The sequence below is a fragment of the Chanodichthys erythropterus genome, chromosome 22, assembly GCF_024489055.1.
Source record: "Chanodichthys erythropterus isolate Z2021 chromosome 22, ASM2448905v1, whole genome shotgun sequence".
Classification (NCBI taxonomy): domain Eukaryota; kingdom Metazoa; phylum Chordata; class Actinopteri; order Cypriniformes; family Xenocyprididae; genus Chanodichthys; species Chanodichthys erythropterus.
This window is the reverse complement of record NC_090242.1, coordinates 21,300,498-21,315,607: the sequence shown is the minus strand read 5'-3', so window position 1 is coordinate 21,315,607 and position 15,110 is coordinate 21,300,498. Positions and strand designations below refer to the sequence as shown.

Below are 15,110 nucleotides of genomic sequence, written 5' to 3'. Positions count from 1 at the left end.
GCCTACAGTAATTCACATCCAAGTTTGTTGGCTTTAAGATGAAACATTAAAAAAAAGATGTTTATTCTTAAAAGCAAATAAATTATGAAATAAGATAAAGTACAAAAGCAACCTCTATTTTGGCATGGAGAAAGGGAATAACATTTTCTTGTAATAACATGTTATCCACGAACTCCCTGTCTACATTCCCATGCTCTAAAGCAGAAGCCAAAATGTCAAAGTGAAGACTTGCAGCTGCAGGGGTTTACTGAAAGCAAAGGGGATGGACAAATTCTGAAAAGAGAGTTGAGAGGGAACACTGAAAGACAGTTCATAAAGGTTATAAGAGTCCCTTTTCCAGAGCAGTGGATTGTGCCTCGGTCTTGCTGATCTTGATGTTTATTCATATTGCAGACAGATACGGAGAATAAAATTAGACGTGATAGTGTGCTTACGTGCTTTTTGGAGGAGTCTGAAATTGATGTGAGTATTACTCAACAAGCTCCGGTACTATTAGATTTCTGCAACTATATATGGGTCATTGACGAATAAGGTTTTTAAAAGTGTAAAAAACAATAATGGAGATATAATTAATTTTGAAGTTTTATTAAGTGTTAACAATGAGATTATGTGGATTTTATAATCAATTAACACTGCTTTTGTAATTTTTTACAAGATGGACAAAAATTGTCACCAAAAAGTCATTCGGTTTAACCAAAATTTCGGTTTTACTGAATGACACTTTTGGTTATGCCAGATGACGATATTTTCAAACAATGCTAACTAGGCTGATATTCAGCTAGCTAGCTTGTTAGCTTGCAAAAGTGCAATCAAACATTTTATATTTAGTACAAGGTTTTAAAATATTATAAAATGTTCCATGTTTTTATAGCGGTTGTACCGAATGACTTGATGTTTCAGGACATGCGTATGAGCAAGTGAAGCAACATGATTTTTTCAAATAGTTAAGAGAGAGTTACTTTACTTCATGACTGTGTGGTCCTTTGCAGGTGTCTGAATGATATCACATCCTGTCACATGATACTGACCACATGACTTGATCCAAAATGGTCCCTTTATATTGGCTACTCCGAATGACATCAATGAAATTCATTTTTCTGGACATTCTTTCTCATAACAAAGCAACGACTTCTCATAATTTTAATACCATTTTGCACTGTGTTGATATATGATGTTGTAAAATCATGCCAGAATAAAAAATATATACATTTATTACATTTTTAGATATTTTAATCACCAATGAAATGGCTGTATTTGCCTTTAGACGGTTAAACCAAATGACTTTTTGACACTTTAGAATATTTAAAATACCTTTATATGTAACAAAATATAATTAAATCCTTTTGGATTCAATAAAGGAGTTGTACTACCTTACATACTTTGGATGACATATCTTAATCTGTTGTTTTATTTATTATTAAGGCCTTTGGACAAAAACATTACCCATCAAGTCATTGACCCATATTTAATCATCTTTTTTTTTTTTTTTTTTTTTTTTTACATAACTTTTCTTTGTTTGTTTAAATCATAAACAATTATAAACCATTTTTACTTCATAGTTCAAACCCACTGATATCTGCATACTTAAACTAAATATAATGAGCTTTCAAAATACTTTATTTGCATTCATTAACTAAAAGATTAATGTATGTACATAATATATACTGTGTGCAAATGAAAAATCATTAGGTATACGGAAATAAACAAAGTTACATCAGTTGTGCGTGTGTAATGTCATTGGCAGTATAAACTAGCCTTTGTATCTTTTCTTAAGCTATCAAGTTCCGACAGGCCTTGTTCTCTATGGATCGCACTTCCATTCCCCTTGTCCTACTCTGCAGCCTGGCTTTATTTACCCCTATTACGGGATGCTTCTGTGACCACTACCCATGGAGTTCATGGTCCTATTGCACTAAAACCTGTGACTCTGGAACCCAAGCACGTACAAGGTAACCTAACATGATATTTCTGATAAAGTTTATTCAAGTTTTCTAATATGTGGACTGTGCATTTCTTGTTGCAGGGCTGTGCGCTATGATGAGCACTGGAAAAAAAACAATTGTTTCCAGCTGTGTCAGACACAGGAGACTAGGGCATGTAATACTGAGGCCTGTACTATACACTGCCAGCTGACTGAGTTTGGACCCTGGTCAGAGTGCTCACCGTGTGCCAAAAAATCTGTAAGTAAGACACACACAGGTATACAAATTATGATATTTATGCAAAATTTAGTTAGGGCCCTTGAATCTGATTGGTCTAGCAGCATTTCCAAGAGAGAACTTTTCATTGTCATTTCAATGAATGGAAAAAAATACTTACAGGTGCCATCGAATGAAAAATTGAATTTACCTCGGCATAGATGAATAACATACAGTGAGTCTCAAACACCATTGTTTCCTTCTTCTTATGTAAATCTCATTTGTTTAAAAGACCTATGAAGAACAGGCGAATCTCAACATAACACTGACTGTTACGTAACAGTCGGGATTATTATTAATATGTATGACCCCAATATTTGCATATGCCAGCTCATGTTCAAAGCATTAGACAAGCCAGTAATAACGTCTGGATCTGTGCACAGCTGAATCATCAGACTAGGTAAGTAAGCAAGAACAATAGCGAAAAATGGCAGATGGAGCAATAATAACTGACATCAGGATATTTTTAGTGATATTTGTAAATTGTCTTTCAAAATGTTTCGTTAGCATGTTGCTAATGTACTGTTAAATGTTGTTAAAGTTACCATCGTTTCTTACTGTATTCACACTGTATTCATAAACACAACTTCATTCTTTATAAATCGCTCCAACAGTGTAGCTTTAGCCCGTTAGCCACAGAGCACTATCAAACTCATTCAGAATCAAATGTTAACATCCAAATAAATACTTTACTCACAGGAATCGATACATGCATGCAGCATGAATGACGAACACTTAGTAAAGATCCATTTTGAGGGTTATATTAGCTGTGTGAACTTTGTTTATGCTGTTTAAGGCAAGTGCGAGCTCCGTGGGCGGGGGAGCGGGAGATTTAAAGGGGCCGTGCACTGAATCGGTGCATATGTAATTATGGCTCAAAATAGGCAGTTAAAAAAATTTATTAAAAAAAATCTATGGGGTATTTTGAGCTGAAACTTCACAGACACATTCAGCGGACACCTTAGACTTATATTCTTTTGAAAAGGGGTTCTAGGGCACCTTTAAAGGATTAGTTCACTTTCAAATAAAATTTTCTTGATAATTTACTCACCCTCATGTCATCCAAGATGTTCATGTCTTTCTTTCTTCAGTCGAAAAGAAATGAAGGTTTTTGATGAAAATATTCCAGGATTATTCTCCTTATCATGGACTTCAATGGCTTCCAAACAGATGAAGGTCAAAATTACAGTTTCAGTGCAGCTTCAAAGGGCTTTAAACGATACCAGACGAGGAATAAGGGTCTTATCTAGCGAAATGATCAGTCATTCGATCAGGAACTAGAGCCACTGAAAAAGGGGGCGGGCACTGTTGCACTCTATTTAATCCATTATGTCATTGTTATGTCATTGTGTCATTGTTTTTTCAGTGAGGTTTATTGCAGGCAGTAGGTGGCGACAAATGACTGTATTTTTGAGAGAGTCATCGACTCATTTCTTCGATTTGTTAAAAATGTGTTTGATTAAATGTTCAAAATTAAATAGCAATATTATATCTAAAATGCATGTTACTCAATATTACCTGAATAAAAGCAATATCAAATGCACAACCATGTAGTTTTTCCGAATATCAGCATGGCTTGGACTACCTGCATCCTTGTTCTACAGCCGAGAACAACAACATTCTTGCTATTCTGAAATTGCTCAAATATACTCTACTGCTGTAGTAAGTGTGTGTATATTGTGTGTGATTTAGTTCAGAACCAGTTCTGTTTTGAGGCCGGCTCAGTTCGGGGGGGTAGAGTGTAGTCAATCGCTTACAGAGGAAAGACCCTGTCATCCCTCCAAGGAATGTAGGATTGAGCCTGTCAACTGTAAAGAGAAGTTCACCTGTGACAGTGGTAGCTATCTTCATCAGTTTTTCACAACAACACCTCATATTATGATGTATTATTTTATAATCTAGCAAATATGTACAGTCTTTTAATTCTTGCTCTAGAAAACAAGTGCATGATCACCAACTTGCTTTATTGCCTCCAAAGGAAGATGCATAAATGCTGCTCTGCAGTGCAACAGTCAGAATGACTGTGGGGACAACTCTGATGAGAAAGACTGTGGGCAAATCAAAAAAGTGTGTGCAAGTGGACGGAATTTTGCTCACATTCCTGGAGCAGATCTGATTGGTTATGGGTGAGTTACAGATAAATCATTTGCTTTCTGAGATTGCAAAACAACTTCATGGACATGGTAAGCTTTCATGATATTATCATGTTGTCAGTTAAACAAATCTGCAAATTTGAGATTGAGCTTGTCTTAAAACTGATAAAGGTGATTTTTACGATTAGATTTGATGCTGCTGCAGAGCAGATGAGAGGCGCTGTTCTGGACAACTCAATCATGGGGGGTGAATGCACTCTACAAAGACTTAAGAGGAACTACTACAGAATCCCTGCCAACATTGAGAGATATGAAATCAAGGTGGGAAAAATCTCATTTCTGTCTGTTTCTGCTTGGAGTACTTTACTTGTTAGATGAAATAAAAAAAATCTTTATCCAAATACTATCCAAAGAACACAGGGGTGTACAATATATTGGCTTTTTGTGTGTGTGGGTATAATTTCAGAAATGTTATATAGATTTGTCCATTATTGGGCAAAACAATAATTATTGACTTATCAGTATTAGCCGGAATTTCAATATTGGTGTATCTCTAAAATATAGAACTACTCATAATGAGGAGCAATTTATTAACCCTTAAATGCATACCTCAGGTCTTTTGTGACCCGGGACATCATTCACTACCCTCCTCCTCTTTCATTTTTTAAAGTTAGATATCAACCTTCTTGGTATTCCTCAATCAATTCATTATAAAGAATATAACAAGAAAAAAATCATAAAATTATAAAAGAATGCCTATTTTTGTATTCATTTTTTGTAAAAATTGTATAGGGTCGCAAACGACCCGAGGTGTGTATAAGTGTACATATAGTTTTCTGCACAACAATAATTGAATCTTAAATGACAGAATGTGCAATTCACCTTTATTCCACAAGGTGGCAATGTCTGATACACAATGATAAAGTGACAACTCATTCAGACAGAAAACGAAATAATACTAACAACATGAATTGGCTCAGTGATTTATTGTAAGTAATGAATGCAATGAAATATGATTGTAACTGTTACTGGATGGATCTGGTGAAGCTGTTAGTGATAGAAATATTGATTTTGAAGATGTTGAAAATGAAATAGTTTTGAGAATACGTTTGAGATCGCGAATGGGCTTATATTCGTGACCTGAAACATAAAACTAGCCTATTATTTGCTGAATTTACTGGGAAATGAGCTCTGACGAGGACAGTGATGATGTCATAAAACATCTGCTCAGAATGAGCCCTTTCAAGCTCCAAAAGGTAACAAAATATGATTTATTTTATTCTTCTGTAATTGTTACTCTAATATCAGAGGAGTTTTATATTATCGCGACAGGTAGAGATCCTTCCATGTTAGATATAGTTCCGGGTCGATAAAGACCCGAATATGTAAGAATGATTGGCGAAACAGTCATGCATTTAAGGGTTAATTAGGGGCCAAGCACCGAAGGTGCTTAGGCACCTATTGTTATTGTTGGCGTTCCGTACGCTTATTATTATTCTTCTTCTTCTTCCGCTCTTGAAGTCTATGGCAGCCCATAGAACCGCTGGCGGGAAAGTTGTGAAATTTGGCACACAGTCAGAGGACAGTCTGACCTTTGTCCATAGCAAATTTGGAGTCTCTAACTCAATCCCTCTAGCGCCACCAGCTGTCCAAAGTTGCACTTATGTTTATGTTAATAACTTTTGAACCATAAGGGCTAGAAACACAATTCTTTTTTCCTCTTATTCCTTGGCTCAAGACGAATCGAACGCACCATAAGACGTCATTTTCCGTCATGAAAATTTTTCCGCCATTTTGAATTTTCTGAAAAACTTACTTTTTCGAACTCCTCCTAGGCCGTTACTCCGATTTTCATGAAAATTGAATCAGATCATCTTCAGACCTTGCTGACAAAAAGTTATGGAATTCAAGTTGATTCCTCAAACCGTTTTCGAAAAACTAACGAACGAATTGTACGTAGTGCTTGCGAAAACAGAAGTAAGGCTGTATCTCCGCAACGCTTTATCGTATTCAGACCAAACTTGGTACATGTCATCACAAGCATGACCTGAGGTACCATGCAGTGTTTCGGCGCAGCGCCACCTACTGGTGCGGAGATATGAAAAATGGGTATTTTTGCTTATAACTTCTGATGGGTTTGTCCAAAAATCATAAATTTGGTCTCGTTGGATTCGGGGAATCATGCCGAGTCGAATGATATCCAATTTTCCCAATTCGGCCATTTTGGCCGTCGGCCATTTTGAATTTTGTGCTAAAATGCTGTATTTTACGAACGCATTAACGTATCTTTACAAAACTTGGTATGGGTCATCAGCACAATGCCCTGAAGGAGACTGAGAAGTTTCGGCACAGCGCCATCTTGTGGTCAAAAGTTAAAACAAAATGTTACAAAAATGCTAATAACCTTTGACTGTATTCACCTATTGTAATGTCACTGGTCACAGTGGATTCCTTGGGTCATGCTGAGAACATAGATATCAAATTTTCCATAGTCAGCTGAACGTCCTGTCCGCCATATTGTTTTTCTTTAAAAACCTACTTTTTCGAACTCCTCCTAGACCGTTGCTCCGATTGTCACCAAAATTGAACCGTATCATCGTCAGACCATGCTGACAAAAAGTTATGGATTTCAAGTCGATACGTCAAATCGTTTTCATATACTGGAGCAACGAATTTGAGTCATGATGCAAAACCCACTCCTGAAGCTGTATCTCTGCACTGCTTTATCATATTTAGACCAAACTTGGTACATGTCATCACAAGCATGACCTGAGGCATCATGCAGTGTTTCGGCGCAGTGCCACCTACTGGAGTGGAGATATGAAAAATGGCTATTTTTGCTTTTAACTTCTAATGGGTTTGACAAAAATTCATACATTTGGTCTCTTTAGATTCGAGGCATCATGCCAAGTCGAATGATATCCAATTTTCTCATATGGGCCATTTTGTTCTTCGGCCATTTTGAAATTTGTGCTAAAATGCTGTATTTTGTGAATGCATTTGTGTATCGTTACGAAACTCGGTATGGGTCATCAGGACAATGCCCTGAAAGTGCTTGAGAAGTTTCAGACCAGCACCACCTTGTGGCCAAAAGTTATAACAAAATGTACAAAAATGTTAATAACTTTTGACTGCATTCACCAATTGTAATGAAACTGGTCTCAGTAGATTCTTTGGGTCATGCTGAGAACATAGATATCAAATTTGCCATAGTCAGCTAAACTTCCTTTCCGCCATATTGTTTTTCTTTAAAAACCTACTTTTTCGAACTCCTCCTAGACCGTTGCTCCGATTGTCACCAAAATTGAACCGTATCATCGTCAGACCATGCTGACAAAAATTTTTGGATTTCAAGTCGATACGTCAAATCGTTTTCATATACTGGAACAACGAATTTGAGTCATGATGCAAAACCCACTCCTGAAGCTGTATCTCTGCACTGCTTTATCATATTTAGACCAAACTTGGTACATGTCATCACAAGCATGACCTGAGGCATCATGCAGTGTTTCAAGCGCAGTGCCACCTACTGGAGTGGAGATATGAAAAATGGCTATTTTTGCTTAGAACTTCTGATGGCTTTGACCAAAAATCATAAATTTGGTCTCGTTGGATTCAGGGAGTCATGCCGAGTCGAATGATATCCAATTTTCTCATATCGGCCATTTTGTTCTTCGGCCATTTTGAAATTTGTGCTAAAATGCTGTATTTTGTGAATGCATTTGTGTATCGTTACGAAACTCGGTATGGGTCATCAGGACAATGCCCTGAAAGTGCTTGAGAAGTTTCAGACCAGCACCACCTTGTGGCCAAAAGTTATAACAAAATGTACAAAAATGTTAATAACTTTTGACTGCATTCACCAATTGTAATGAAACTGGTCTCAGTAGATTCTTTGGGTCATGCTGAGAACATAGATATCAAATTTGCCATAGTCAGCTAAACTTCCTTTCCCCCATATTGTTTTTCTTTAAAAACCTACTTTTTCGAACTCCTCCTAGACCGTTGCTCCGATTTTCACCAAAATTGAACCGTGTCATCTTCAGACGATGCCGACAAAAAGTTATGGATTTCAAGTCGATATGTCAAACCGTTTTTGTATAAATCTTCAGTGCTTTGACATATTGACACCGAACTTTGCAAGTGTCATTGTCACCTCACTCTGACCATACCACAACAATTTGGACACAGCGCCACCTATTGGTCGAAAGTGATGAAGCAGTAAATCCTCATTTTTGATCATTTTTCAGCTCTTTCACATAAAATGATCTTAATAGGTCTTTAATTGTTCACTGCTGCAGTTAGCCTGATGCTCCCAGTCGTGTTGGCTTGCTTCTTGTGCCGTTTTTGTGCTTGGCCCCGTAATTGCTGCTTGCAGCTATATTTTATCTTAAAACCAATCACACATGAAATGGATTAATGATTGGATTTTCACATTTGATATTTTTTTATTTCATTCCAGGTAGAAAATCTTGAGGATATTCAAGTGAAAGAAGTCAAACCCGAAAAAGTCAACTTGGCCAAAGAATCAAATCTTTTTTTGAAAGAGGCAGTGAAAATATCTCAACAAAAGGTAATGGATCTCAAACACTTTATTCATTTTTTTCTATCCCTAACAGTACAGTCTTTATATCTAAATAGAGCACATTGTTCACAAAGATCTCTTTTTGTTATTTTTATGCAGGACTCTGAGTTTATCAGGGTGCATCAGGTTGTTGCCACATCAACATTTAAAATGAAATCCTCTGACCTCTACTTATCAGACCCTTTCCTTCAGTTTCTAAACAGTCTACCACTGGAATATAACTATGCCCTTTACAGACAGATCTTCCAGCTGTTTGGGACACATTATTTCAGCTCTGGGACATTAGGGGGAAAGTATGACCTCCTTTTCCAGTATGATCGAGAAGAACTGAATACCTACGGTAAGCAGACGTTACCATCTGATTGTAAGAACATTAGCACAACAACATTTTGGTCATGTGGAGCTCACCTAACTTTATCTTTCATTGCCAAAATACATTGTAACTGAGCTCTCAAATCAGCTGTGTCTCCTTACAATTCCCAGGTTTGACAGAAGCAGAAATGAACAGTTGTTTTCGTCAGGATTCCACCATCATTGCTATATTCTATAATAGAATATCTCATAGTTCCACCTGTGGGACAAATACATTAAAAACTGAATATAAAGGTAATACATACACAAACTTACTATTAAATCTATTAAATGGCTTATATTTCAAGTTATATAAAGTCAATTTGAAATGCTCTTGTCCACTCCAGGGTCAATTGTAAAAGCATCAGAGAAGTGTATCACATCTGTGCAAGGAGGTAGAGCTGAATTTGCAGCAGCCCTGGCCTGGGAGAAGAGAGGCGTATCGCCAGACAGCACTACATACCAGGACTGGATCAAATCTACAATAGACAATCCAGCTGTTATAGATTTTGAGGTTAGTAGGAGAAACAAACATTTGAAAATGATTAACCTGTCAAATAATCGGGTATATAAAAAACTTTTATTCAAGAGAATTGCAAATGAAATGAAAACGGGAGCACGATATTAATATGGATTTGTCAATGTCCTATCTAGCTTTTGCCTTTAGTAAATTTGGTGCGGGGCTTCCCTTGTGCTGTGACAAAGAGACGCCATTTTCATAAGGCGCTGATGGAGTACCAGACTGAATTTGACTCCTGCAAATGTGCCCCCTGCCCAAACAATGCCCGGCCAGCTCTTTCTGGAACCGAGTGCATTTGTATTTGCCAGACCGGGACCTATGGACCAAACTGCGAGAAACGAGCACCAGACTATACTGCAGGTTCACATGCATTCCTATAAATATCTGTATGTACTCGTGAAAAAAAAAGACGTTTTTAAAAGAAGCCTATTCTGCTCACCAAGGCTTCATTTATTGTCATAAGACAAGACTGAATTTATTAAAGTAATCCCATTCAAAAGTATGTGAACCATTGATTCTCAATACTGTGTGTGGTTACCTGGATGATCCACGACTGTTTGTTTGTTTTGTGATGGTTGTTCATGAGTCTCTTGTTTGTTCTGAGCAGTTAAACTGAGCTCTGTTCTTCAGAAAAATCCTCCAGGTCTTGCAGATTCTTCAGTTTTCAATGATTTTTTGCATATTTGAACCCTTTCCAGCAGTGAATGTATGATTTTGAGATCTGTGTTTTCATACGGAGGACAATTGAGGGACTCAAACACAACTATTAAAAAAGGTTCAAACATTCACTGATGCTCCAGAAGGAAACATGAGGTGGGGTGTGAAAACTTTTGAACAGGATGAAGATGTCCACATTTTTCTTATTTTGTTTAAATATCATTGTTTTTCATTTAGTACTGCCCTTTAGAAGCAACAGAAGATACTTGCATGTTTCCTGGAAGAAAAAATAAGTACAATTTACCTTGATATTTAAATTCAAAATTAATCAGTTAATGCATCATGTTTCCTTCTGGAGCATCAGTGAATGTTTGAACCTTTTTTAATAGTTGTGTTTGAGTCTCTCAATTGTCCTCAGTGTGATAAAATGGATCTCAAAATCATACAGTCCGTGCTAGAGAGAGGGTTAAAATATGCAAAAGATGCTTGAAAACTGAAGAATCCGCATGACCTGGAGTATTTTTTTTTTAAGAATATTGGGCAGTTTAACTGCCCAGAACAAACAAGCGACTCATGAACAACGATTCACAAAACAAACAAAAAAACAGTCGTAGATCATCCAGGTATCGACACAGTATTAAAGGAACACTCCACTTTTTTTGAAAACAGGCTCATTTTCCAACTCCCCTAGAGTTAAACAGTAGAGTTTCACCGTTTTCGAATCCATTCAGCCAATCTCCGGTTCTGGCGGTACCACTTTTAGCATAGCTTAGCATAGTTCATTGAATCTGATTAGACCGTTAGCATCGCGAAGTTCATTGATTATTACGCCTGAATGAGAGTATAGTTCCTAGCCATATCAGCCTAGAAAATCACAACTTTTCATTTTCTGTCGGTCTTAGTACACGATTTAACTACAGAAGAGTCAAGTTTTAAATAGGAAAAATATCAAAACTCGTTGGTCATTTTTAAGCGCGATGCTAACGGTCTAATCAGATTCAATGAACTATGCTAAGCTATGCTAAAAGTGGTACCGCCAGAACCGGAGATCGGCTGAATGGATTTGAAAACGGTAAAACTCAACTGTTTAACTCTAGGGGAGTTGGAAAATGAGCCTATTTTTAAAACAAGTGGAGTGTTCCTTTAAGAATCAATGGTTCACATACTTTTGAATAAGGCTATTTTAATAAATTCAGCTATTTTTTTTTCTTGTGGACTATATGTAAACATCTTTTATCTAAAATATCTTACTCAGGACAGTACTAAATAAAAATAACATGCATTTTGTATGATCTCTCATTAAATATATAATGATAATAATAGTATTAATTATATAAAAAAAATGTCATAGATGAAGTTGATGGGCGCTGGAGCTGCTGGAGCTCTTGGAGTACTTGTGACGCCACCTTGAAAAAGCATCGCTCTCGTACCTGTAACAACCCTGCACCCCAGCGGGGCGGCAGACCCTGCCAGGGCCCTGAGAAGCAGGAGGAGGAGTGTACCATCTCTATTTTCCAGGAGTAAGTGCCCTCTCTTATCTATAGATTACAGAAGACATATCGGTGGAGTCGGAATGCTGTCATTGGCATGCATTCACTAAACATTTGTTCAATGTTGATGAATCTGTATTGTTTTAAATGAAGGAGCTTGTGCCCAGAGCTAGCAATTTGCATACAGTCATACAGTCTCACGGTTCTCTTTTACTCACTTGCGCTCTCTTGCACACACTCTTTCCTGCAGAGCATGTTTCAAAAAGTAATTTACAAAACCAGTTAAACATGTCAAACTGTTTTTATATAGACCAAGACAACATGTGATCATGTTTCAAAACTTTGCCAACTGTGGATATGCCTATCATTATTTACATGCTGTCGTTATTTACTCACCTAACCTAAATGACTATATATTTTTTTAGGAATGTCAGTACCAAACAGTTTTGGTTCCCATTGACTATTATATTTTTGAAGTGGAAATGAAGTGACGTGTAGCCAAGTATGGTGTCTCGGAATTTGTGCTCTGCATTTCACCCATCCAAGTGCACACACACGGCAGTGAGTATTGAACACACACACACACAGAGCAGTGTGTGGGCATTTTTGCTGCGGTGCCCAGGGAGTGATTGTTGGGTTAGGTGCTGTTCATTTTCTCCCTCCACCTACATTCCTTGCCAGTACTGAAACTTGAACCCACGACCTTTGGGTTACAAGTCTGAATCTCTAACCAATAGGCCACAGCATATTTATGACCATAAAATGAAAGTCAATGGGACCCAAATCTGTTTGGTTACCAACATTCTGAAGAGAAAGAAGAAAAAGTCAAACAGGTTTGAAACAACTTGGGGGTGAGTAAATTATGACAGAATTTTCACTTTTGGGTGAACTATCCCTGTGAAATTACTATTAATTAATATATGACTTAACCAGGTTTTCTGCGTATATGTAGTTTCAGCTGCTTTAAAATTTTATTGTGAATGTATAAATTTGAATACATTTTAACTTACTAATGAAACACAATTTCTGCATGAATAAATATTCATAAATGTATGGTTAATAAAAATGACATGTGAGACATTGTTCGTGTTTGTGTCTTTCACAGGCAAAATGTGTGCATTAATGATGATGACTTTGTGACTGAAGGGTCCCATGAGAGCCAGCTGCCCCCCGGAGCTTCTGGCTGTCCAAAACCCCGTCCACCTGCCAATAGCCACCTGAGAGTGAGGGGACACAAGAGCCAAAACTTTTACATTGCTTCTTCTCCTGTTGCTTTCTATTCCACTAACAAATTCCCTCTAATTCCAGATCAACAAACGCCAATACGATTATGGAGATCATGAGGAGTTTGTTTGCTTTACTGGTTTTGAGCTGGATGGATACCAGCTCATTCATTGTTTGCAGGATGGCACTTGGGAGAAGCCCAAAGGACGGTGCATTAGTAAGCCACAGAAATGCTGATATAATATCAGAACAACTCAATTTATGATCCGAAATTTTGTCCCTTGCTGTTTTTACTCCATATTTTTCCCTGTCATTCCAGAAAATGTTTGCTCCAAACCCACAGTACCTGACGCTATAGAGATATACCCAGACAAAATGGAGTATAAAGTAGGAAGTGGCATCATGCTGACCTGCTCAGAAAGTGGCATGAGTCCCTCAGGGCATCAGTCTTACTCTTGTGGGAAGAGTCTTGTCTGGGAGCCAAGCATTCCTCAGGACATACACTGCAAGATTGGTACTTTCACAGAATAAAAATTCATAGGATTCACAAAATCCGGTTAATCAATTAATTGATTAAATCAATTAAACATATTTTTCCACAGATAAACCTTTTGTACCAGACAGCAACTGTAAACCCGGAGAGATAAATGATGGGACTAAATGCATCTGCATGTCCAAAGAGAGATGCAGGTATGTGATAGTTTCATTTTGTTGAGTGTTTCAGTGCTGCGTTCCATTTACTTTAGAGGAGGGATGTCAAAGCTGGGAATGACGTCAATCCCGAGTTGACTGCATTGAAGTACACTGGTCAGAAACATAAGATGGACATAAAAACATAAAAAAGCGGTATTTTGCAAATAGATGTTGGATAGTACTATGTGCATCACGGAGTTTATTGAGACACAGACAAACAGAAATGTTAATAAACAATATATTACTATTTCACTACGGTTGATGTGCTGCCATATTGGATTCTGAAGTCGGGGTTGGTGCACTCCCCACATTCTTTCTGACTTCTAAGGACAATTGAAACGGATGAAGTTTTGTGGATGAACAATTTGTATATATGCTGTGGTCTGTTGGGAAATTTGACCATTAAGCACCATGTTTTTGTGTATCCTGCAGAAATTACAGAACAGACCTATGCATTTTTGACGCAGACAAAGAGACTGCCATTATGATGTCCCTCTGTGCTTTTCATGCTGACCGTTGTCATGGAGACAGATTATACTTTATGAATAAAGGGCCGTGCAAAACTGACGCAGACAGTCTGGATTGGGCCAAATTCAGGGCCAGTGTATCCAAGCAGAGCTCAGTGCAGGAGCCCTGCGGTTCAGACACCTGTTACGAGTGGGAGACCTGCACAGGTACAGATTTTATCACGAACCCTTATGTAATATATCCTTTCAGCAGCAAAGCATCTTTGATTTGTATTCAATTGAATTAATTCAATACTTTTTCAATGTTTTTTCTTCTTAGTGTCAAATACATGTGAGTGCAAAATCCCCAGAGATTGTTCAAAGGATGGGAAGCAAATGTACTGCCTGAAAATTGTGAGAACGCAAAGCACACGGAGCATGAATCTCTGCTTCATGGCTGCCATGAAGTGCAGCAAGATAGAGTTTGAGCTTCTGTATGAAGGTCCTTGTGCAAGTTCTTAAGCGTGCACCAATGTTGCTGTAGAAATTCACAGATTTGCACCTATTATTGATTTGTACAGAAACGCATTGATGTTTTATAGTCACTCACAGCATGCTATGCAGTAATATTTTGTGCATTAGAGTAATCTGGATATTGATGTGGAACAGCGCAATAAAATTTTATCACACATTCAGATTTTTTTTAATTTAAATGCTCTTTCATCTGAAGTGTTTTTTCAACTGTTGTTCAGCATGTGCAGAAACAACTATAAGTAAGCCATTTGTATGTTGATTACCTCAACCTGTAACTGTGGTGGCTTTGCTGTTTGTCACATTGCCCACAATTTAAGAA

At 37.5% G+C, this 15,110-nt stretch overlaps 1 protein-coding gene across 2 annotated transcripts; it reads left to right on the top strand.

Moving 5' to 3' along the window:
* The first annotated feature begins 285 nt into the window (after positions 1–285).
* Positions 286–14,994, top strand: c6.2 (complement component 6, duplicate 2). Of its 2 annotated transcripts, XM_067377051.1 has the most exons (18): positions 286–462; positions 1,775–1,949; positions 2,024–2,180; positions 3,891–4,035; positions 4,177–4,324; positions 4,480–4,612; positions 8,754–8,864; positions 8,976–9,216; positions 9,360–9,482; positions 9,575–9,741; positions 9,882–10,107; positions 11,756–11,924; positions 13,000–13,117; positions 13,203–13,335; positions 13,438–13,632; positions 13,721–13,808; positions 14,244–14,485; positions 14,598–14,994. In XM_067377051.1, the coding sequence occupies exons 2-18, from the start codon at positions 1,804–1,806 to the stop codon at positions 14,777–14,779; spliced, it is 2,724 nt and encodes a 907-aa protein (XP_067233152.1). In that variant the 5' UTR covers positions 286–462; positions 1,775–1,803; the 3' UTR covers positions 14,780–14,994. The 2 variants fall into 2 exon arrangements, with proteins under 2 accessions (XP_067233152.1, XP_067233151.1); XM_067377050.1 differs by having other exon boundaries at positions 8,754–9,216.
* The last annotated feature ends 116 nt before the right edge of the window (positions 14,995–15,110 follow it).